This window comes from Rhincodon typus, chromosome 11, assembly GCF_021869965.1.
Source record: "Rhincodon typus isolate 14 chromosome 11, sRhiTyp1.1, whole genome shotgun sequence".
NCBI classification, from domain to species: domain Eukaryota; kingdom Metazoa; phylum Chordata; class Chondrichthyes; order Orectolobiformes; family Rhincodontidae; genus Rhincodon; species Rhincodon typus.
Genome location: NC_063342.1, coordinates 32,923,445 through 32,949,624, shown reverse-complemented (window position 1 = coordinate 32,949,624; position 26,180 = coordinate 32,923,445). Strand labels below are relative to the sequence as shown.

At 38.3% G+C, this 26,180-nt stretch overlaps 1 protein-coding gene and 1 long non-coding RNA gene across 2 annotated transcripts; one reads left to right on the top strand and one right to left on the bottom strand.

The window, feature by feature from the left end:
• The first annotated feature begins 321 nt into the window (after positions 1–321).
• LOC125484461 lies at positions 322–8,635 on the top strand. Its single transcript, XR_007263300.1, has 2 exons — positions 322–431; positions 7,755–8,635. It is a non-coding gene; the product is annotated as an uncharacterized LOC125484461 (long non-coding RNA).
• A 2,259-nt stretch (positions 8,636–10,894) lies between these two features.
• Positions 10,895–18,568, bottom strand: taf13 (TATA-box binding protein associated factor 13). The gene is made up of 4 exons (XM_020529910.2): positions 18,412–18,568; positions 15,275–15,353; positions 14,488–14,585; positions 10,895–11,846 (listed from the first exon to the last, which is right to left on the bottom strand). The coding sequence occupies exons 1-4, from the start codon at positions 18,463–18,465 to the stop codon at positions 11,676–11,678; spliced, it is 402 nt and encodes a 133-aa protein (XP_020385499.1). The 5' UTR covers positions 18,466–18,568; the 3' UTR covers positions 10,895–11,675.
• Between the last annotated feature and the right edge of the window lie 7,612 nt (positions 18,569–26,180).

Sequence of the window (26,180 nt, the reverse complement as noted above, 5' to 3'; positions counted from 1 at the left end):
TTAATTTTTCTGAATCTGAGCATTGTATCTTTTGAAAATTTGTTTCTCTCATAATTGTGTTGTTACTGAGCGTCTCACTGAATCTGTTTTGCAGGTGACCCTGACAGCAGAAACAGACTGTTGCTATGTGACATGGAAGAGAAGAAAGCTATATATGCTCTTGGCTAAACATCATTATATTGCACGCCTTTTCACTGTTATGCTTGGAAATGACATCGCAGACAAACTTTACTCCCTTATTGACAAGCTGTATTGCAGGGGTGGGGTCCGCTATGACATCCGTCTACCTAGTCTTTACCATGTATTAGCACCTTCTGTCGAAGCCGAGAAGGAGATGATTGCAGAGAGTCCCCATCATGTCCCTCAGAGTTCATTTAGGCCTCAGGAGTCTCCCTTTAAAAAACCAGGGCCGGACAGCAATGATCTAATTGGTGAGGATTCCACCAGCCTTGTTCTGGAGGACTTTGCAGATATGACTGGATCATTTATGGAATATACCAGTGAAAGAGAGTACATGAAATAGTGTTCCAGTAAATGTGATAAAACCCTGTCACTGTCTAGTCATGTGTAAGTACACTGCTGCTTCAAATCTTACAACTACACCTAATAAAACTAACTTGGCTATCCAATTCTGCTGGACCACTGTGACAGTATGTGGTAAGTGGAAAAGCTGTCCTTGTGCAGTTGGGATGTTATGCTGACATTGAAGTACGTTGCTATGATGGATAGAAAATAGTTTTCATTTAACACACTGTGTTATACTTTTTCTAGTGTTTAAAACTAGTCAACCATACATGGACAAACAATGTGTGACAAATTTAAAGAATTCTGTCCTAAAACTAAGGATCTGCTTCACTATGTGTAAGCATTACTGTGTTATCAAACTTTTTTCACTTATTAATAAGAAAACATGTTTTGTCCCATGGCTTTATAAGCACATTTAATTATGTTTTATTAGATATGGAACCCTTATCCTTCTGTCAGACTAACAATTTTTAAAAGAGAAATAAAGCTAACAAAGCTTTGCAGGACATTCTCATCTTAATTTGTCCTCTGGTATTATGGTGCATTTTTACTCAGGTATGGCCTTTTCGTTGATTACATAACTTGCATATTGCAGCTGCAGTAGCAGCCAATTTTGTTGCAGTTACGCCAATCTGCACCAGTTCATAGAATGTGAGGATTAACCAGCCAGTTTACTGATACGTCACGTGATGACTAATGAATTCTTCACTAGTCAAAGCAATTCCATCACATTCTCTGTAAAATCCAAGGTGACATTGTTTGTGGAATTGAGGGATGATCATGAATCAAAATAATGTCTGTCTATCAGTCTATGAGCATTGACAGAGAATCTTGCAGGTAAATGCTCACTTCCTTGGCAACTATTATGATGACTTAATTTTAAGATAGTCCAATATTTCCTTTTTATTTGACCAGTAAAGAAAAGTTGAAAGTTAGTTTCAAGGAGACTAAATGTAACTTCAGGTTAATTTTAGATGTCATCTGTTCCTCTGACCTCTAGGTGTGAGAAAGTGAGACAAGCATTGGAAAAATCATTACCTCCAAGTTCTCATCCAAGCCATACACATTCTAATTAAGACATATATGGTTATTCCTACATTATCACTGGTTAGGAGGTGCAGATACTAAACCAAATACCATCATAGGAGCACTACATTCACAAGTTCCGTGAAAAGACTCATGATTCCTTCCTGTAAGCAACAAAAGGGTTTGTATGAAATGCCAAATGTCACTCTTGCACACATTCCAAAACTTATTATGCAGATGTGACTGTGTTATAAATGACAGAAGATTACACTGAAGAAAGTAATGACAGGGAAATGTCAGGAAAGATAGACTACTATTGAAGGAACAATGACATATAGTTAGTCAATGTAAGGATGGCTAGGAGTGAATTACTCATGCTATAATAGTTGCTGTACTGTATAACAATAGCTCTTAGTATAATTTTCTACCCTCAGTTCCTGGTGAGATCACAACTTTTCACTATGAGTAAAGATTTTTCTGCAGCTAGTGCTTTCAACAATAGTATCTGAGAAAATATTTCAACCCTATTGTCAGTGATGCTGTAAGGTTTCTATGTCCTTCTCCTTAAACCATAGGTCACCGCTGTTGCTTCTTTTTTTAAAACATCCCTTTAGAATTAACAAAGCCCAAACGTTCTCAAATAAAAACAAAGTACTAGAAAAGGTTAACAGGTCTGGTAGTATCTGTGGAGAGAAAAACAGAGTTAACATTTTGAGTCCAATATGACTTCTTCAGAACTGTCTACACTTTATGTTCTCATTAAAATGAGAAATGTCTGTGACAACACTGTGTCTCACTAACAGGTTAAAAGAAGAAAACACTTGAGGACCAAATTTCCCTCGAGCTTACTCCTCAGACAAATGTTTGGCACAATAAGACTGACAGCTCTTGTTGCTTTTACATTTTACAGACTGAAGAATGTTTCAGTATTGGCTGCTTTGGGGGTCAGAATGAGGTTTGTGCCTTAACTGGGGATGGGTGGAATACTTCTGCATCAGTGAGGCTTGGGAACAGGCATACTTTTTCTGTTAAATGGGCCTCCAGACTCACAGTCATCTGCTGTATGAAATTTATCATGTTACGTAGTACCCCAGTTGACACGGCATCAAGCCAGCCATTTATGAGCATGAATCCTTTGGAAATTGTGACAAATGGGACAATTATGATGATTTGCACATAACCTGATAAGGAATTCAACCCCAAAATATGCATGCAAGACGTTTTGTTATATTAACAGTGCTGGAACAGATAAAATGGATAATTGGCCACCCTCAGTGTTCTACACTGACTTGGTTTGATTCTCGACATGTTTGATATTCATGCTGTTTGTCTTTGTTTGAGGCGGCAAGGTTCTGGGACCATTGTTTAGATGGTAGTTCACCAAAATTAAGTATGTTCGGCGGAATAAGGATCTTGCCCAAGTGCCATCCCAGGTTATCACCTGCTGCCACTCCTCCTGTATTTTGCACCCATGCACACATGGGCATTCAATTTTGCCTACATTGTACAAACTATGAATCGGAGAAGCAGCTGCTGTTGGGGAAGAGGAGAGCAGTTTGGTCTTGAGCTGGTAGGAGGGAAGAATGAGGAAGGCAAGAGCACTATGTTTGATGGGAGGAGAATATAAATTGAGAGCAGTACTGTTTTAAGTGAGGGGCACTAAAGGTGCTGGATCTGTTGGTTTGCTGATAAGCCAAAGTAAATTTTAAAATTTGTTCTTGAATATGTGAGCAACATGGAAAGAATCACATTCATTGCCCAAGGGTAATGGATTACTGCAGTGCTTTGTGGAGGGCTCCATAATTGAGTTAGGCAATTTTAATATGCTGAATCTTAGCACATGAAAAACATCAGTTGGTTGCAAATGTTTAAAAATGTTTAAAGTGGTTTATTGCTGTTCATTTTAATGTAATAGAAAAATCTGAAAATTTTGGATGAAATAATGCTCTAAATCTGTCACTCTAGAAATAACCAATTTCTAGTCAGGGATGGGAGCAAGATTTAGTGGTCAGAAAGTTGTGGGTACGAGTCTCAATTTCTTGACAATTCTAGATAATCAGGATGTGGCAAAATTATCTGCAAGAAGTTCACACTGTTGCCAACATAACATTCAAAACAATTCAGTCAGTCATGAGAATACTGAGGACTTGTGCTTTATAAATGCAAGTAATTTCATCTTTCTTTCTTGGAAGTTTTATCCATAAATTATTTCACTGAGATACTTAGACAAGAAACGGATATGGAAACTGTCGTATAAACTATTATGTTTACATTGTGGGAACGACTTAATGAGCCAAATATACTTCACATTGCACACTTTGTATTGCCACCAGTAGAGGTTACAGAGTTTCATATTGCTTCTCTGAAGGATCTGTATATTGGGTCCAGAAGGGGAAGCTTATTATGGTTTCTATATGTTTTTATAGATCCATTTTTAGTGTATGATTGTGCCTTAAATGCTGCATATACCAATGATCGCACATATGTGATGTTTCCAAGAAATGGGACGAGGCAAAATTTCCTTTAAGTCAGAGACGAGAGTGCTGTGAATTTATATTATTTCTAAACCTCATTAAGGTACAGATTAATACAACATGGATTAGTCGCAATGTAAATTGCACATGTGCAACTGTGATTAATCTAGTTATAGGTAAATGCAAGTGAACACTCCTTACTGCACCAAGGTGACTTTTTCATTTTCTGTACTTCTATACTGGCACATTAACCAAATATGACTAGCAGGTGAATGCAAAAATTAGTGTTGTATTTGATAGCAGTGTCTTGCTGTGGACTTATTTCCATGATGGATTGGATTTCATTTGTCTTGTCTTGATTGTGTTTATCCTGATACATAAAGTTTGCCTTCATGTACTATCCAGTTCCCCCAAAACTTCTGTTGTTCCTGTTGTACTTACTGTAAAATTTGCTGCACTTCTATGGCTGACCTCTGTTCTTTATTTGCCATTTCAGCACCTTGAATTATGGACAATTCTTTCAGCACCTTTATGGCAAAAAGCACCAATTCCAGATAATTATGGATTATTCTTCAATGTAGGCAGCAACCGAATTTGCCCAAGATTTAGATGTAGGGATAGAAGTGAGATTTTGTAGGACAATCTTATGATTCAAATAATACTTCATGAATCTTATAATACCTTTCAGTGAATTAATTATAATTAGGAATAGGTGCAATTGATAGAGGTTATTTTGATACATTACCATGTGTGCTTTTCTGGTGTAGTGGTAGTATCCCTACCCCTGAACCAGGAGGCCCAGGTTCAAGACCCATCTGCTCCAGAGCTGTGTTGTAACATCTCTGAACATGTCGATCAGAAAATATATAAAATACCACACTTGTGATATTTGTAAACAAGATTGCATTTGAAACTTAATAAAAATCACCAACAATTGACATTTACAACACAGACTTTTTAATCTGTTGTGGAGAAAGAACAAGAAGAGAAAGAGAGTTCAAGAGGAAAAGTTGTCTATTCCAGATGCTGAGATAACAAGGTGCAGAGCTGGATGAACACAGCAGGCCAGGCAGCGTCAGAGGAGCAGGAAAGCTGACGTTTCGGGTCTGGACCCTTCTTCAGAAATGGGGGAGGGGAAGGGGATTCTGAAATAAATAGAGAGAGAGGGGGAGGCGGATGGAAGATGGATAAAGGAGCAGATAGGTGGAGAGGAGACAGGTCAAAGAGGCGGGGATGGAGCCAGTAAAGGTGAGTGTAGATGGGGAGTTGGGGTGGTGTAGCTTGAATTGGTTTCAGATGTTCTCTACTTGATCACTAAGCTAAATCTTTGACCTCAGGAGAGAAGGAATAAAAATGACACAGCATCATATTCTGCAAGAAGTACAAAGTTCATATAGTCTGATTATTGCAGCATGAAACTGGGAGAAGTTGTGGCTCTGATTTTAAGTTCCCATTCAAAACTGGCCTGTTTGAAAAGTGGAAAGAAGTTTAAAAAAACATGAAAAGAGAGGACATGATATAATGTCAGTCACAGAATTCAGATGTACAATGCTAAATTGATAATAAACAGAAGTGGATTCAACTCTGATCTTCCAACTGTTTATCATAATTTAGTCCATTACACACCAGAGGGCATTCTGGGTTTGGTCCAGAAATTGATAAGGTAAATTCTACTTAGATGTGGAATTGTGCATAGTCAGATAGGTATGTACAGATAATAATCATGGTAAGCCTTGATTGATCTGATGTGATATTGTACATTTTTCCCAGTTAAACACAACATTTCTCACTGCTTGAATAACACAAATTCCAGGTATACTTTTGGTATTACCTCACATCATACTAAATCATCACATTTTAATGATGTGTTGTTCAAGAATGTGGATTTCTATCTAGTGAGCTCATAACCCATTTGAAGAAATGTATGTTCCCATTTGGAAAGGGGAGAAACTCATTAATTAAAACAGGATCTTACACTAAACATGACAACTTGAAAAACCTCTTAAAGTTTACATATTATTTGCCTCACGAATTTGCATTTATGTAGAACAAAGTTAGTTAAAAAGTTTAAAATATGTGACATGGCTATTTCTCTCAGTTCTTTGTGATTGTGGAAACATACATGACAGGCAATATTATTGTTAGTGGAAGGATGTAATTTGTGACATAACAGGATCAAGCAGCCATTCTAATATGAAGGTGTATTTTCTCAGAACGTCACTCATGGCTTTAAGGAAAAGACAAGTGTATTATTCCTGTGTTATACCTCACTACATCTGTGTCTGGAAATGTTGCTTCATGTCCAATGTCCTTTTATTCTCATGTTCCACATTTGTCTTTCTTGTTCTTCCTGTATATCACAATTGGACCACTAGTTGCTTTCTTGGAAATGCAGATACAAAATAGCTCTTAATTAAGAAGAATGTCAAATGGGAAGAAATGATTATAATATAAATACTGGTGTTTATCATTAATTTAGGGTTGATAGTAATCTGATAAAGTTACTCTTGTAGTGACAAGAACTGAACTGAACTGTTTACGTGGCCTATGTACATTAGCATTGAGAAATAGTTTGTATATAGAATAAGTATTGATTACCCATGTAACAAGGCCACATTGCTAAACCCACGTGAATATCAAGCGTGAATGAGCCACGTCAGAATTAATAGATTTTTCCTTAAAAAAGGCCTAATGATGTTTTATTTAGAAGAAATAAGCTTTGATATTTTTCATGCCTGAATAAGGACTTTTAAAACATATACTTAAATGAAAGTAAATCTTTTTACACTTAACAAAATGCTCAAGTTAAAAATTGCACATCTTTCAACAAGTAATATAGCTTACAAGTCCTATAACATTACATCCTGTCCTTCATTTGCAGTGGAAATGATTAGACATAACCTTTTTATTCATTTACAGGACATGGCCATCACTAGCTAGGCCAGGACTTATTGCCCATCCTTAACTACCCAGAAAAAGTGGTGGTGAGCTACATTCTTGAAATACCACAGTTAATATTATTCAGTTAGGGTTATTTTTGATGTCATAATTCCTTCTCCTTGAGTTTTCTGCCTGAAGGCAGGTCTGACCCTCATCGCCATGACCTCTACCACAAGTAGAGTATGAAGGCTGGTCCTGAATCCACCTCATCTGAATGGGGATCAAACCCAATGCTGTTAACACACCAATCTGATCTACACTGACCACCGAGCTAACCGGTCTCCCAAGCATCAATATTGTTGTAGCCTGGAGCAAGGGCTACTGACTGATTTCTTTCCATCATATGACTGACCAGAAATTTTGCCTGCTTTTACCACTTGTCATTGGTGTATATTGGAAGGATTTACAAATTGATACCTACACCTACTTTCCCAGGCCATCAAGACCTGGAGAAGGACTGGAACCCGGAGCTGCTGGCTCCAATGATGGACCATTACTAACTGCACCACAAGACCTTTTCAGCATTCTTTTTAAGATAAAACTAAATTACTAATGTAGGAAATAGAATATAAAAAAGTATCAGAAATTTCAGGCTGCTCAGCTTGGTTCTGTCAGAATATCTTCATTGCATTAGTCTTTTCTTCAGAAATATCAGTTTTACCCAGAAGTCTTAACAGCTGGGCAATAGACAAAGTATTATCTTTCCACAGCAACTTGCACGGGTCTATATATCAATTTAGACTTGCCTTAGTTTAATTAAATGCATTTCAATTGTGTTCATTTCTGCAGATGTGAACAGTTCCTGGAGAGGCATTTGTAAGGGGCAGGCACCATTGGCTCCCACTCAGACACCAGAACTCTGAGTACCATCACTGTGAAAAGAGGCCAGCACGAGGAAACGTAAAATACATACTATTTAAACTTCCAATGAATATTGAAAAAAAAAACTTTCATATTAAAAGACTCCAACATAGTATTCCAATGTGGCTACTGTGGTTTTCCAAATAAAGAATCAGACATCATTATTCCACCAGGTTGGGATAAATCAACCGTAGCAGTACAGTGGGTTACAGTATTTGTATGGTAATTAGTATATGACTGAGCAAGGCAAATTGAATTACGATTTAATTAAGTTTTATGTTTCATCATGACAAAATAAATAAAAACCATTAACAGTGTGGTATAGTAATGAAAATGGATGGTAGATTGTCATATTTTCCAATGAAAATTCTGGCAGGATTCTGTGAGCAACATGGTTGAAATACATAAAGAAATTTGTTTTGACTAGTAGGAAACAAGGGTAGAAACGAAAGGTTATATTGTAACAAGGTTTGACTGTTTTGAGTTAAATGTAGTACATTTACTGTTAAAATAAAGTCACTAGGAGCATAGGAACTATTAAATGAATAATATCAAGGTCCATTATTTTCCCTTCATCAACTTGAGTCACAATATACAGGAACTTCTTAGCAGGCGTGATAATGATGAAAATCTAAATTAGTAAAGGTTTGAAATTTTGTGCAACTGTTGGAAACCATAGTCATTAATATCGTTCAACTTCACAGCTAATCTGAATTGAGCAATTATCTGATTTCAAGTTCATCACTTCTGGATTGAAACAGATTAATTATGAGATGGACATATGAATTAATAAACACGTGATAAATGTATATGCTTATGTATAATTTTTATTTATCAAGTGACAAATCAACCTAATTGCAATAAAAGTGATAATAAAGACAAATGTTTAAACCTGAATCAATTAACAACCTTCAGATAGTATTGGTATTAAAGTAATTCTAATGGTAAACTCCTCAATTTTATCCCACCAAGAGTCCTCTGAATTGAACTGAGAGGTGACCTTATTAGAACATAGTGACTCGACAGCTAAATGCTGAGAAGGATGTTTCCCTTCATGGGAGGATCTAGGATCAGAGGGCATAGTGTAAGAATAAAAAATGAGGAATTTCTTCTTTGAGGATTGAGTCCCTTTGGAACTCCTTGCAACAGACAGCTGTGGGGGCAGAATCCTTATAAATATTTAAGGGTGAGCTAGCTTCTTGGTCAGTAGGGTAAATCAAGGGTTATGAGGATAGATCAGGAAAGTGAAAATAAGGGATGTCAGATCAGCCATGATCCTATTGAACGGTGAAGCAGGCTTGAGGGGGCCGAACAGCTTACTCTTGTTTCTATTTCTTATTGCCTTATGAATGCTCTCCCTATTTTCTTCATTTGACCCCTGTTTATGACTAGGATATATATTTGTATGTGGGTGTGTGCACATCCTAAAAATTACTTGGCAATGAAGCCTGTGTAATAGAGCTTGCCCTGTGATTGTTCAAACATGTGTTTTGGTTGCTGCTCCTGATCAAAGTCCTATCACATCTATTTCCACATATTCCATTTCTTACATATTTTCTTTTTACCTCTCCTAGACCCCTCTCTTCTGTGGTCACACCTCTATCAATCATTTCTCCCCTCTTCGTATATACTCTGCCCTCCCAAATTCAACTCCAATCAATCAACATTCCTCAAACTTCTTAGTGTTGCTGAGGACTTTAAAACTCATTCTTTTGTCCTCCCTCCCACCCAAAATCTTTTTAGCCCTTATCTAATTTCCTCCAGCCTTACATTCTCTGAGATATTTGCCTTCTCAAATTCTGACTTCATAAAACATCCCCAATTTCAATTGCTCCAATGTCAACTATACGTTCAGTTAAAAAGTCTGGAGTTCCAGAATTCCCTCCATTAACCACTTTCCTCTTTTAAGACATTCCTTTAAGCAAACTGAGGCTCAGTGTCATATCTCAATTAATAATTTTCCTATAAAAGTACCTTGGAATTTTTTAAAACATTATAAATACTGTAACGTAAATGCATTGTTGACTCCATTAATATTAATGAACCCAGCATACTAATTAAACCAAACTGTTGCTTCATTGGGAATTATCAAGGCTGTATGAATTTGCACTAGCTGTTACATTGGCATTTTTTCTGTATGACAAGTCTTATGTTCAGAATGATTATTATAATTTCAGGCTTGACTGTTTCTTTACTCTGATTAATTAAATAGAAAACATGCACGCATGCATTAGGCAATATTTCTTTCGATGCATAGACTGACAAGACACCTTCACGCAGTCTTCAAATTTGGAAGAAAATACCCAGACTGACAACACTGAAGCTTTAACTGCAACACAAATTTGTTAAAAATAATAAATAATAAAAGGTGACACTTCTGGATTTTACAATAATTGGGAATAACAATTGCAACTACTGCACTAAGCAATAATGTACACAATATTCTCGCTAATTCATCATTAACATGGAAAGCTCACTGGTTTGACTATGTCTCTAAAAGCTTCAAATTCCCAAATATGAACAGACTAAAAACATTTAAAAAAGCTTGAAACAAACAAGTGTAAATAGCTATTAAAAACACAAACTAATTACCATCTATGTGAAAATTTTATACTACGACCCTGTGAAACACCTTAGGATGTTTCATCATGTTAATGGCATTATACAAGTACAACTTGTCAACTACACATTTTACCTTGCATATATAGCAGAAATAGATTGTAAGTGTGCTAAACTGTCATTACACTTCTCCCCCATTGAAATATCACTTTGGCGGGGTTGTGGGTGGCAGGGGGTGGGTTTAATAGTGTGACAAATTAGACCATATACCTCAGAGGTATGATAGGAATATAAAAAGCCAGAATCTATTATTTTAAAATGACAGAAATAGATCTGTATCTTCTGATCCAATTATACCTCACCCTTAAAGCAAACCTATTTCATCTGAAGACTATAATTCGTCCTCTAGTAAGGCCAAGGCCCTTAAGTGAAAATTTCAATAAAGGCATTAAACACCTCAAGACAATTAAATAAATTAACTTAAAATAATGATGTGAAAAATTACATGCTTAATTTTAAAAGATTAAATTTTATTTTTGATATTAGAAACATTCACTTGCAAAGAAACAACATGAATTACATTTAAAAAATAACAGCATTTCTTGAGCATTTTATGGGAATCTCATGGTAAGTTCTTACAGATATTTTTTCTTTATTCTAGCATGGGATGTGGGCATTGTTGTATATCAATGATAGCCCTTGAACTGAGTGTTTTGTTAAGCCATTTCAGTCCCCAAATAATTGATGTGGGTTGGAGTCACATGTAGGCTAGACCAGGAAAGGAATGACAAGTGCACATCACTAAATAATGTTAAAATTTCAGTATAAGAATTTATAAAACAACATAAGAAAGCATGAAAAATATGTGGCATCAGGTTGGACTTCTACTGAGTGAAAATTCCAAAAGATATGCTACAGAATCATTAACTAAGGCACTTGAATTAAGTCTTTTGAATAGTCATTATTTTTCATAATATTTATTGCAGAACTGGCCAAGTTAAATAAATCATTGGCATACACTAATTCTGATATGTACAAAAACCTTTAAATTTTTAACCATACAAAAAGTCCCATTTCATTGTTTAACCAAAAACATTGCTAATACTGATGAAGCAAAAGTGTAAGTGAATCATCAGGTTTCTCAGACCCTGCCTGGCTGAGTCAGAGGCAGACTATATTGCAACAGTCCATTTTATGAAGTCTGTAATAGACTCCTATTACAATGTGTTATCACACATTTCAGAGAGTAGCAATACAATAATTATTCCATGATATGCTTCCTTCAGAGATCTACGAGCCATAATTAGCTTCGTCAAAAGCCTTTCTGGCACGTTTTAATTCTTCATTCATTGTCAACAGGTCTTTCACTCTTGCAAATTTCCGAGGATCTTTACGAATAAGAAAGACTATATCTTCTACTTGAACCCGGCCCTGACGTCCTATTGACATGGCCTTGTGAGTCTATACAAAAACAAAAATTACAAGTATATTACATTTTTATGTATAAAGAAAAAAAAATCCAAAAAAATACATGCTGCTACATCACATTCATAGAACTCTGCAAATAACCTGCAGCACTCAGCTACAATTCATATAAGATGAATAAAGTTGATAACAGAAATGTAATGGCACATTATTCAACATAAAATTTGTCCTAAGTGAGCTGTAATTTCTATTCAGGAGAATACTAATAGGATATGATCCAAACAACATGTTACTGAAAACCTTAAAATACAGAACTTAACATTTATTTTGCCCAGCTGATGTATTTAAACCCAAGATAATACAGTGAGAAACATTCATAATATTTCCACCATTTGGGAACTTGGGTTATAAATTTGAGAAATAATGAACAGCTTTAAATTTGATTTCTATTTTTATATACTGTGTGTGTATTAAGAGGAGGACAATTTTTAGTTTCTGTTTTTAAATTCAGAATGTGATACTGGGTTGTCTGGAGATTTTTTTACAAGTATTTTAAACAAGGTTTTTAAAAACACTGAGGTAAATCCTTCAGAGTATTAGAAATGAGCATTGAACACAGAGGAAAAAACAGATTGGGCATTGCCTGACAAAGTGTCCTATGGCACAGGGAGATAGACCGAAACAAGTTAATTTAGAAAGGCAGAATGTAGGTTTCTTTCAGAGAGATCATTCAGAAACAAAAGGCCTGGAATAGCAGCAGTGCTACTTAGCAGTCTCCAAAACAGACAGGATAGACGTACTCCCAAGTGGCTTAGAATCTAGAAGGAGAAAGACTTCAGAATTTTTAAGGTGTCAAGATAGGAAGACATCTGACAAAGTAGGAGTTTCAAGGAACACGTGTCAAGGAGTAAGTGAGTAAAGGTAGCAGCTTGTTCAAGATTATTAGGAAGGAAGATTTAACTAAAGATAGTACTGAATAAATGCAGAAGTTTGCTGAAAAGATGCTGATTACAGTCATGCCAACTGAACAGGGAACTTTGAAGTAAAGGATAGTGTGGAGATGGAGGAACACAGCAGGCCAGGCAGCAGAGGAGCAGGAAAGTTGACGTATCAGGACGAAGGGTCCCGATCCGAAACGTCAATCTTCCTGCTCCTCTGGTGCCGCCTGGCCTGTTGTGTTCCTCCAGCTCCACGCTGTTATCTCTGACTCCAGTATCGGCAGTTCTTACTATCTCTATGAAAGTGAAGCATGATGCTTCACTGAGCTTTACCCATAAGGCTGTTGATGAAGCTAACAGATTTGAATCTCTGATTATAGATATCTGTAATGAGAGTTTCAAATATTGCTATACAGTACAAGACAGTTCATTTTATTTCCTTGTGTGTACATGTTGATGTTCTTTTGTTCAAAGTATATTTGCAGCTTCTAAGTATATTCAGTGTCTGACATGGTAAACGATAGCATAATAAAACTTATCAAGTCAGGTTTCATGTTGGTTTCTGACTTGTCCAGTATTAGTATAGTTATCTCAACTGATGGTAGAGTTATCTCCACTTAAAAGAAGAAATTTCATTAGTTGATCACTGGATAGTCTTCAAGCATGACTTTTAGCCTCTGCCATCAAGAACTCATGTGCATCGTAATGGATAGTAGAACTAAACATTTTCATCACTTACTGAGTAGCAGACCCCTTGAGAGAGACTGGATTAGTAGAATCACCTTTGTAAATCAAGAAAAAATAAAACATTGTCCAGACTAACATGTTGGTTAACTGAAATTACAATGTAACAAACACCAATCCATGAACAGTCACCAATAAACACTGTGTTGAAATCATTCACAAATTAGCCTGAAGGGAGACATTTTTTATGCAGGGATTTACTCCGGTCTGGAATGCAATGCCTTATAGGATGCAGTTTCAATTGTAACTTTCAAAAAGAACCTGGATATACATCCGAAGAGGGTAAAATTTTCAGGTCTGTGGGAAAAGGGCAACGCATGGTTGGCTCTTTTAAAAAGTCAGCATGGGTTCAATGGGCCGAATGATCTCAATAAATAAGACAATAAATGGATGCCCTACCTTCTTTGCCCAGCGGATTAGACCATAGAGTCATATAGCATGGAAACAGACTCTTCGGTCCAACTCATCCACGCCGATCAGGTTTCCCAAACTAAACTAGTTCCACTTACCTGCATTTGGCCCATATCCCTCCAAATCTTTCCGATTCACGTACGTGTCCAATGTCTTTTAAATGTTGTAACTGTACCTGCATCTACCACTTCCTCTGGCAGTTAGTGTTAAAGATTCTGGACACCTGGTAAATATTTGTCCCCCAAATAATATCAAAAACAGACTACCTAATTGACCAGCGTGCTATTTGTAGGATATCCAATTACCCAAATGGCTCTTGGCTTCACTTAGATAATAATGATGGTTTTACTTGAAAATGTAATTCATTGTGTGTGAAGCATTTTAAACATTGATTTAAACACCTTAATTGGACTAAGCCGAGCAACAAATGGTGTTTCTGAACTTGTAGTAAATGCTGTCATTACCACAAAGTACAGAACCAAAGTTTTTGTTAACACACTGTACTAAATTTTAACTCTACACCTCATCTTATGTTATCTCACAGACTTGATTTCAATTATGATAAAATATAAAGCTCAACTCACCATTTCAGTGATAAATTCGATGACAAGATCCTCCAAGATATCCACTGATTCAGTATAAGGATTCTGGTCATCCCCAAAACCATACATCATACATCTTACTGTTTGGAAAGAATATAAATAAGAATGGCCTGTCTCTGTGCTGTACATTATTTTGAATTCTACGCACTTCAAAAAAAGATTGTAAGATACCCAATTCTGTCATAATGTAGTGAACTTCTACCCATCAGTTATAACCATTTACTAGAAGTGTCTGACATTAATTTTTGACTGGAAGTATGATTATTTACTAAGCTCAGGAATTACATTACTCTATTCCTTTACAGTAATTAAAAACAAAACAAAATTTAAAAGCTATGCACTTATATGCAAAACTGGGTAACACTACTTTGTGGAACTATATGGATGAAATGAGAAAACCCCTATTATGAGCAATCTTTTTTTAATCTTCTTATAGACAAAAAATTCAACAGTTTCCAACGACTTAAGCCTCAGAAAAGGCTTGAAAGAAGATTTGCGTAATTATCACCAGATAGCATTTCATTGGGAAAATAAGAACAGCATGGCATAGCCGTAACAGTTTTTTTAATGAGTACAATTCTGCTAGTTCAAAACATAGCTCCCAAATTTCCCACTATACTACAAATAGCAAAAGCTGAATGAATAATTTGGAACTGTTTTAAGTATTATGTATGAGAAGATGAACTTTTATATTTATGTTTTCAACAAATTACTAGATTAGTAACATTATTGATTTTTAAAAATAAATTTTAGCAGCATTATGACTTACATTCTTTTGAAAACAATCTTTTTCTTCTTCCTTGTCCACCCTCTGCTCCGCTTCCGCTCTCCTCCACATCTTCATCAAACTGCAATGCAAAAAATATTATATACTTCGTCTTATTTGTTTGTTACACAGTGCTACATATTATACATTATTCATATATTTTACACCCAGAAACATGTTGCCTTACATTTTATTGTCGTGAAGTTGCAAGAAACAGCACATATCAAGAGATTGAATAGAATTAATAAGCAGGACCTGATTGAGTACCTATTAACAAAAAATTAAAGTTAACTTCTTCCACGGTCACAAGATCACCCACGACAGTGTAGATCAAACCAGTTTGGAATACATTTATGTAGTGTATTAAGAAGAAGTTTCATTGCGAAAAACGCTTGGGTAAAATTCTTCGAATACTAGGTCCCAAAATTTTTTGGAGCAGCAAATGTAAGAGCAGCCATTGAAACAATTTTTGAAATTGAATTGATAAAGTGGCCATTGCATTTCAGAATCCTTGCCTATTATTGTAATTCAAAGGCAGCACTCGGAAGGTTACCTTCAATTATATGCTAAAATAAGTGAGTGGTCTCAAGATTTAATTTCTTTGAAATTATATGTGATCATAACAAACAAGATTCTTGCCTACATGCCCTTCCACAAGAAGCAAGTGACCATTAATGCTCTGGATAAAATTTCTGCCTCAGTGTGTCCTGTATGCCTCTTAGTCTTTTTGATCTGTACATACTTTGCTTGCTGTGATCTGCCTATACCGCTCGTAAACAAATTTTTTTTTTTTTTTTTTAAAACTGATTTCGGTACACATGACAATCAAATCAATGATTTCAATTCCTGTCACTAATCCCATTGGCTGTATATATCTCATTCCAATCCACACACTGATTGCCAATCTCTTTCCCCTTCTGTTGGTTACAGTTACCCCTCCCAAGCTCTCCGTACTAAGCCTCATTTCCCATTTTGTTATAGCTTCTTTATCTGCAGCTTCCAGCCACAGCACTAACACTATGTTCGGCCTCCCCCACAAATATGTTGTATTTTTGCCCTGCAAATGAATGGCTGTTTCATGCTTTAATTTTAAACCAATCCCACTGTTCCCCATCACTTCCTTAACACAGCAATTCAACACCACTCCAACTCCCTACTTCCACATCCATTACTACATCTGCCTTCCCAGGGATTGGTTCATTATAATCCACGCTTTCATCCTTAATTTGAAAAACTGGAAAAGAAAACAGGAGAAAGGCAAGTAATATTCAGTGCATCATTCTGGATGGAACTATATGATATGCGGGAAATGTGAAAATGGGACGAGTTTGTCAAAAACTGTGAAAATATTAAGAATCAGGTCAGTCTTGAAAACTCAACACAACTTGTTCACAGTCCAACCAGCACAGCAACTCAATCATGAATCAAGACATAACTGACATAATCAAAGGATTGAGCCTCCTCCTCTGTATCCAAGTATAATTAATCCTAGAGATCAAGACCAAGCAAACTAATTCAACCTCCTGGCCATGACTGCTCCTAATGTAAGCAATGATACAAATCACTTGAATGTGTTCATGCATCCTCCTGAGAAATACATACTTGAAATGTACAAATTGAAAGTGGCTTCAGAAAATGTGTGAAATGCATATTTACATATAATAGTTTTATAAAATGTAAAAACAATGCAAGTTTGAATGTCAATTTTAAGTACATGTGACAAGAATAAATCAAATTTAAAAAACCCGAGATCCTTCATGTACACGTGGACTCTGCACCACTGCACATTTCCCTCAAAGCAGCTGCAGAGGATAGAGATCTGTCACATATCTCCTGTTGGAATGTGCCTATTCAAAGGAAGTCTGAAGAAAGATGCAGTGGTTTTTGTCGAGGTTTGTCCTGAGCAGCTCTGTGCTCTATGGTCTGTTTCCCAGGATGCATGGACTGCACCTGGAGGATCATCAACTTGGTGAAAAACACTCTTTGGTCTGCCGGAAACTTGTTGGTCTTCCAGAAAAAGGAGTTGATCCCGATCAAGTGCTCCAGATAGGCACATTCCGAGGTACAGGACTACATGCTGAGGGATGCACTAAAGCTTTGGGGCAGCTGCCACCAAGGTGCAGTAGGGAAAGACCACTGTTTAGGGTCTTTCTGCCAAAGTTAAACGGAAGTCTGTTCAGCTATCAGACCCTCCTGATGCTTCAAATATATGTAAATGTAATCTTGTTCAAGTAAGAAAGGCCTTTGGTTTGTTTGCTGGATAGAGTCAAACTCTAATGTTTGTTTACTTTTTCATATGGTCTCTACAGAATTGAACTGCTATAGGAGCTGTGGGTGTGTATAAAGATATTTTATAAATAAAGTATATTTTTGAAATAAATAAAACATAGACTGCAGTAGTTCAAGAAAGTGGTTGATCACCACCTTCTCAAATCAATCAGGAGTGGGCAATAATGACACTCACACTATGATTTAAAAAAAAAATCCACTCTATTATAACCCTAATTTCTCCACACCTCACACCTTTCATACAGCATATACTCCGTTACAAGTATTTTGTCAAAACAACTAAAAAAAATGAAAAATGCTAGGGAAGCTGGGAATCTGAAAGTTATAGAAACAGAAAACGTAAGAACAAAATACTGAAGAAACTCAGCAGGCCTAGCACTATCTGTGAAGAGAAGAAATACAGTTAACATTGTAAATTTGGAACAGCTGAGTCTTTTCCTTCCAGCATTTTCTGCAAATGCATACGGCTCATACAAAAAAAAAACACATCCAAAACCTCATTTTAAAACAGATCACAGAAAAGTAGGGTTTTCTGAAGAAGGGTCTAGGTCCGAAACGTCAGCCTTCCCGCTCCCCTGATGCTGCTTGGCCTGCTGTGTTCATCCAGCTCTACACCTTGTTATCTCAGATTCTCCAGCATCTGCAGTTCCTACGATCACAGAAAAGTAGGGTTGTTTGCAGCTCCCGATTTTTAGTTGATTTGCTGACTTCAGACAACAATGGCTACCGAAATTAGCAAATAGCTCGATGTCACCGTCTTTCAGAGCGTTTCGTTGCTGCTGCTGGCGGCATGAGACATCGATCCGAGCCGTGAACACTCTGATAGAGTGAAGTTCAAGAGCCGGACTCACCGGCTGCTCATCCTCCTCGTCCGCCATCTTCCTCGGAGACAGATCTCGGTCCATTCAACAATACGTCACCAGCCCGCGCGCGAGGCCGAGCAACTGTCACGGATAGAATGTTGAGGGGGTTTCTCGGGAGACTGCCGCGTCACCAGCGACACGTGCTGGGTGTCCACGTGATGCTACATCGCCCCCTGCCAGCTCTACGCCCCTTCCCCGTCACTGCATGTGGAAAAGTGGACGTATGAAATGTGGCCTTCTATTGATGGGACACATTGATTTTCCGGAAGTCATTTTATCGTTCTCATTAATAATGTAGTCACGTAGTAATATTACCTTCTGTACCCGTATTTATTTTTAAGGGTTTCCTTATCTTAGACAGATAAGATGGCACAGATGCCAAATAGAAAGACTTTGGTTAAATATAGCAATCCATTCAGTCTCAAGCCATGTCTTCATCAAAACCAAATAGAACGCTCAATATATGTTAACATTATGTTTAATCCCTCATCCTGAATCACTTAGTTTCTTGAATGCAGCTGGGTGCATTTCAGAGGGCAGCTAAAAGTCAACGGCAGAATCAGAATTGTATTGATGCAGAAGAATGCTATATGGACCATTGTCTGCACCAGCTCTCAAAATGGGTATCATGACTTACTGTCATTTTTCTACACTTTCCACATAACCTGCATGTCGTTTCTTGACTGTCTCTATTGAACCTGTCTCTGCCACAAACACTGAATTCCAGACCTGAACAACACAATAAGTGTTTTTTTTTTCACATTGCGTTTACTTCTTTTACAAATGATTTTAACTCTGTGCCCCTCACTCTTTGTCCTTTAGAGAGTGTTACTCTGAGATAGCAAGAACTGCAGATGCTGGAGTCAGAGATAACACAGTGTGGAGCTGGAGAAAGACAGCAGGCCAGGCAGCATCAGTGGAGCAGGAAAGTTGATGTTTCAGGTCAGGAAATTTCTGAAGAAGGGTCCCAATCCGAAATATCAACTTTCCTGCTCCTCTGCTGCTGCCTAGCCTGCAGAGTTCCTCCAGCTGCACACTGTGTTATCTATTTCCATGTTACTCTGACCACATTGCTTGTGATTTTGAAAACTTCATTAAATCTCCTTTTATCCTGTTCCTCTCCAAGGAAAACAGCCCCAATTTCTTTAATCAGTTAATTAAGAAAAAATATCCCTTAAAAATGATATTGTTTTCCATGCGTTCTTATAAGGATTCCTGATAATGTGGACTGATGAAGGGTATACACAACGTCAATAAAGACAAACTGCCTGCAGGTTGGGAGAATCTGTAGTGAAAATTGGCAGAACTTTGATGCAGGTTTGTGATCACATACAGGTTAAGCTATGAAGGATAATTTATTTCCCTAAAGGACAAATGTGCCTCAAGTTTGTTTAAAATAATCCAGTTTATTTATTGAGTTAAGATGTGGTGGTACTGGGGTGGACAAGGTCAGAAATCACGCGACACCAGGTTATAGTCCACTGGGTTTATTTGAAAACACAAGCTCACAAGCTTTCGGAGCCTTACTCCTTTTTCAGGTGTTTGTGAGAGGTAGTATCAGACACAGAATTTACAAGTAAAAGATCAAAAGGTTACACCATTGATGTGGATGTATCAAACAAACCTAAGATGCTGTTAAATCTTTAACCAGTTGGAAATTTTAATTGATTATTCTGTATATGTAAATCCCTGAACTCCTTTCAAGTCACTGTCCTGTGAGAACTAAAGGCTTTATCAGTGTAAAGAAGAGGGGACACTTTAGATCAGACAATGCGACTTAGGTGTGAGGCCTTGTTTAGAATCTGTTTGTGTTTCAGTTTGGAGTCAGACTGGTTTTATTTCTAAATGAGGAATTTATAAAACACCACATTGACTGTCTATGAATTGTGTGCTTTTTGAACAAAACAGAATGTATCTGCAAACACTGTGTGTGTGTGTGTGTGTGTGTGTGTGTGTGTGCGCGCGCGCGTGCATGTGTGTAGTGTGGTGGGGTCACCTATAATGCAATATGAACCCAAGATCCCTTCTGAGGCTGTCCTCATGGGTACTGAACTTGGCTATCAGCCTCTGCTCGGTGACCCTGCGTTGTTGTGTATCCCGAAGTCCACCTTGGAGGACGTTTGCCCGAAGATCCGAGGCCGAATGTCCTTGATTACTGAAGTGACCCCCACTGGGAGGGAACATTCTTGCCTGGCAATTTGTTGCGCAGTGTCCATTCATCTGTTGTTATAGCGTCTGCATGGTTTTAATATATTGTTTAGTACATCCTCAATAATAGTGTGACCCTTTGATCTTTTACTTATAAATTCTGTGTCTGATACTACCTCTCTCACTAACATGTGAAGAAGGAGTAAGGCTCCGAAAGCTTGTGTTTTCAAATAAACCTGTTGGACTATAACCTGCTGTCATGTGATTTCTGACCTTATTTAATTAAGTTTAAGTTCCCATGTGGCAACGGAGTTCAAGTCTCCTGATCTTTAATATAGTCTCTGTATTTACCAGCTCAGAAAAGTGACCATTCTGCTACTGCTTCTCATCGTTGAACTAGCATCAGACAAAAAAGCATCTTAGTAATCCAGTCTTCATGGCTACAAGTCATATGTCTTGATATACATTTATTTCAATGTACTAGCTATGTTCCCAATTCATTTCTAAGGCAATTACTACAAAAATTAAATTGAAGAATGTAAACTGCTTTAGAAATATAATACACATGCAAATGCAAATTGACACTCTCAGCAACAACGTAACTAAGGGCAGAAATAAATTTATGGGCAAAATGTTTGAAAAATATTGCATAGGTATAAGTAAATGGATAAATCAGGTAAATAGTTTAAAGAATGAGAACTGAGAGTGTCAGGCTTAACTCAGGCTTAGCTTTTCACAATCGTTGAAACACTAAATGAGTGCATTCCCTTCTTGCTAGCCCTCCTGGGTTTATAGTGGATATTAGTGGCCAGTCTATCCCCAGAAATGGAAACAGAGATGTTGAGAAAGGGAAGGGAGGAGTCAGAGATAGACCAGGTGAAAGTGAGGGCAGGGTGGAATTTGGAAACAAAGTCACCGAACTTTTCCAGTTCTAGACAACAGAGAGAGAAGCAGCACCGATGATATCATTGTTATATCAGAGAAAGAGTTGTGGGTGGGGGCCGGAATAGAACTGGAACAAGGAATGTTCCACATACCCCACAGAGACAGGCATAACTGGGGCCCAGGCGGGTACCCATGGTCACCCCTCTGACCTGAAGAAAATGAGAGGAGTTAAAGAGAAGTTGTTGAGGGTAAGGATGAGCTCGGCCAAGCAGAGGAGAGTGGTGGCGGGCGGGGACGGTTCAGGCCTTTGCTCCAGGAAGAAGCGGAGAACCCTAAGACCATCCTGAAACGGGAATGAACATGTAAAGGGATTGCACTTCTATGGTAAAGAGGAGGCGGCTAGAACCGGCAAACTGGAAATTTTGAAACTGGTATAAAGCGTCAGGAGAATTATGGATGTACATTGGCAGGGACTGGACCAAGGGAGAAAAGACTGAGTCAAGGTAGGAAGAGATGAGTTCTGTGGAGCAGGAACAGGCTGAAACAATGGGTCTGCCCAGATAGTCCTGTTTGTGGAGTGTCTGCCACTTTAAAACACCATCCTGTTCTCTGACCAACATCTCTGTCTCAGGCGTGCTGCAGTGTACCATCAAAGCTCAGCATAAGCTGGAAGAACAACACCTCATCTTCCACTTGGGGACTCTACAGCCCTCCGGAATCAATAACGAGTTCAATAATTTTAGGACCTAAACTCTCCCATGTCCTAGCCCCCTACCCGACACACCAGGCCTTGTTATCACAGAGTCTGCCATTATACACTACCTATTGTTAGCCACTAACAGTCCGCTTAACAGCTATTCACCCTCCTAGCCAGATCGTTATCAATTCATTTGTCTATCCAACTACTCTTCTCTTTCTTTAGGCTCTATCCCCACCTATTGTTTACTCCCTACGCCTTTCCCCTCCTTATCTTCTGCATATAAACCAACGTTTTCCTAGCTATCATCAGTTCTGAGGAAGGGTCACCGGACCCGAAACGTTAACTCTGATTTTTCCTTCACAGATGCAGAGCTTTTCCAGCATCTTTTGTTTTTGTTCCTGACTTACAGCATCTGCAGTTCTTTCAGTTCTTACTTTTGAGGGGTTCATTTTTGGATGGTCATATTGAGCCATTTTGCACAGGTCCGTGAAGGTCATGATGTTGCATGATGCACTGGTGTCTATCTGATACTTATGTTGTCCTTCTGCAGTCATCATTCCAATAGCCACGAACCATGTCTCACCTAATTACTTGACTGAACCAACCTGTTGTATGGTATAGAGTGATTTGTCAGAATCTTCAGCTGATATCTCTGCTGAGGTCATCTGTACTTGCTTGTTGTGCTTCCTTTTAGCCATAAAGTGTGTGCATAAGTTTTTCCACATTTGACATGCCTTCTCCTTTGCATGAAGCATACTCCTTTGCATACTGCTCCGCAATATTCAGATCCTGCCCTTTGTCTGTAACTGTTCTTCCATTTATGTCCGGAGTATCTATCAGCATAATACAAGACCAGGACTGTACTGGCAAGGCAAAGGAGGAGATTACAGGGTCTTGATGTTCATTTTCAAATCCCCTTTGGCCAAAGCACAGGTGCGAGAGGACTAGAGAACAGCCAGAAACAAATTCTGAGGGATAGACTTAATCTCCACTTGGAGAAGTAGGATTAATTAAGAATAGTCAGGATGGCTTTTCAGGGCTAGATCAAGTCAGACAAGTTTAAATGAGATTTTTGAGGAAGTGACTAGGTATGTAGATGAGGGTAGTGCAGCTGATGTAGTCTACATTGACTCCAGTAAATTTAATCCTGAAAAATGTGAGGTGGTGAATTTTGTGAGGACTAACAAGACAGGGGAGTACACAAGAATGATAGGATCCTAGAAGGTTTAGAGGATCAGAGGGACCTTGCTCTGTATGCCCATAGATTCTTGAAGGCAACAGGACTGGTAGATAATGTGGTTAACACGGCAGATTGGGATTCTTGCCTTTATTGGTAAAGGCATTAAATACAAGAACAGAGAGGTTAAGATGGACCTGTACAAGATATTAGTTAGGCAACAGCTGGAGTACTATGTACAATTCTGTCACAACACTATAGGAAGAATGTGATTGCTTTAGAGAGGGTGCAGAGGAGATTCACCAGGATGTTGCCTGGGCTGGAGTGTTCCAGATATGAAGAGACACTTGATAGGCTGGTGTTGTTTTCCTTAGAGCAGAGAAGGGTGAGTGATGGGGGGAAACTGAGTGAGATGTACAAAATTATGAAGGGCATAGATAGGCAGAAACATTCCCCCTTAGGAGAATAACCTGATCAATAACCGGGGTGCATAGATTTAAGTTAAGGGCAGGAAGTTTACAGGGGATTTCAGGAAGAATGTTTTCAACCAGAGGGTGGTTCGTATCTAGAACTCACTGTCTGATGATTATGCAGTTGGAACATATTTTCCATAAAATTTAAAGAGAAGAACAAAAGTTAGCGTTGAAGAACCAAGAACTGATGTGAGTCAGTGAGGTTGGATTTGGCGGTCATAGGGTACCAACATCCTAGTTTTAAATGAGTTGGAGTTTACAAAGATAGAGATAGGAGGCTGACACATAGATATCTGGAGTATTCATGTCTGGATAGAGAAAACGATATATTTATAAGTTTTAGTAGTCGATGGGATAATCAAAGGAACTATGGGCCAATGTTAAACAAAGTGTCCTAGCTGTGAACAGTCTGATATAATCTGTGTACTAGGAACAGATTTGGTTTTAAGGATGAGGATTTTGTGGCAGTGATGGAAATATTGTTTCTGTCCTTCCTCCTTCGAAGTTTTTTACTATGTGCTGTGTGTGTTGGACCACCTGCCCCACCAGCTAACAATGTGGAAGTTCTGTGCTACATAGTACTGATGAAAGTTTGTAGTCCTGAAAAACTGGCTCTGTTTCTCTCAGATGTTCCTAGTGCTGCTGAGTATTTCCAGCATTTTTCTGTTTTACTACACAGTACTGAATTGATTTTATCTGCTATTTGATGCTTTCACCTTCTGTAATCCTGTTACCTACTTATGTAACTAGCTCAACGCATTGGGAGAAGGTAAGGATTCAATCTGTAATATAGTCAATGGACAGGTGGCCCCGCTAGCTAAACAATCAAAGTGAAAATACTTCTCTGTAACCAGTTCCTCCTTGTACTTCAAAATACTTTCATAAAAATATTATTTGTTTTCTTTTCTTGAGTGCCTGAAATGCAGATATTATTTGATTGGGTGCTGACCTTTAAAGTGTTGAGAGATGTTTCTATTCAACATGTTTGGTAATGGCTGAGAAGATTTTGGGTGGAATCTTGTATCATTTCGCTCCATGTTTTATGTTTTTCGCAATGGCATGGCAATATTTTTGCTAGTCAGTGGTGAGATGCCAATTGACAGTCATTATTGCTTGTTAAATGTCTTGTTTATGCCAGAACTCACCTTGTTAATTTTCAGACTCCCATCTTACCAAACTTGCCAAACTACTAGACACTCGGATACCCGGACAAGGAAACCAGAGCAAAAAACCTGGCAAATTGAGCTCGCTGCTTGCTCCATACACTTCCACTTTGCACGCCTGGAAACAACACCCTCAGCCACATGCATCCTACGTCCATAGATATTGGCATTTGACATGTGTCAGCCTGTAAGAACCCTAATGGCACATCTCCGATTCATTTACAGGACATTTCTGCACTTTAGTGTATCTCAGGCTGCACCGATGCCTGTCATTGTAATACTGCTGCAAGGACACTATGTTCTCAGGGACACACACTACTCATGGACAGAACCAGGCTACATCTCAAGGCCCTCCGCTTACAGTTGTAGCACTTTCTCACTCTGAACTTACTTGGATTTTCAAAACATTCCTACCTTGCATTGCCTTGCTTTGCCTTTTTCCACTTTGCCCCCTCAGCCAGAGATGCCTGACTCATATCACTGCTGTTTTGACTTGTAGTTGAGCACAAACACAGTGCCAGGAAGTTTGTCATAGTTGCTAGCAGTACTGAGTCAAGTCAAGGAGGATAGCTTTCACTTAGGAGTTCCGGGCACAGAAAGCAGTCCAGACCCACCTTGGGTGGTCAGAGTCAGGATGCTCTCCTCACAAGGGGTGAGGAGTTGAATGACAGGCAGTACACCACCTGTCTTGACTCTTTCTGCCTTAATGAGAGATCACAGGTATTATAGAAGACAAAAACGGGTGGCACAGCCATTACATTTGGTGCATGTAGGGAGATATTCCAAGTGAGTGAGTAGGCAGTGCAGGGAGCATGCAGGATTAGTGGTGTTGGGTGTTAGGGTGGGTGAAATTAAGTGGGGAAGATGTTGCAGGTATTAGTGAGAGCGATAGAACATGAGCCTTAATGGGAGGTGGAGGCAGTAGGAGAGAGAGTGTGATGAACTGGAGAGAAGGTGGAGGCAATTATGGAGAAGAACCTTAAACTTCTTACTAAATTGCTGTGCATTCCTCCAGCTGGCTGAAAGTACTTTTAAGGGTGACAAGCTCAGACTAGGCTGGCAACACCTGGTATTGTAGTGTCTGGTTCTGGCTGAAGCAGATCTGCAATGTCACCCCATCCAACAGGACCTCCAGGTACCTGCCTGCACAGCAGGGCAAGGATTTTATTTTGTCTGCTGTGTCCAGGGCAATTAGCAGGCACTATGTTGGT

What these genes read in the sequence shown, in the direction of transcription:
- taf13 (XM_020529910.2), bottom strand. Translation starts at nt 18,465, where the DNA reads ATGGACCGAGATCTGTCTCCGAGGAAGATGGCGGACGAGGAGGATGAG. An exon ending in ACGAGGAGGATGAGCAGCCG is followed by an intron (nt 15,354 to 18,411) that starts GTGAGTCCGGCT and finishes TTTGCATTGCAG; the next exon opens with TTTGATGAAGATGTGGAGGA. An exon ending in AAGATTGTTTTCAAAAGAAT is followed by an intron (nt 14,586 to 15,274) that starts GTAAGTCATAAT and finishes CTTTCCAAACAG; the next exon opens with TAAGATGTATGATGTATGGT.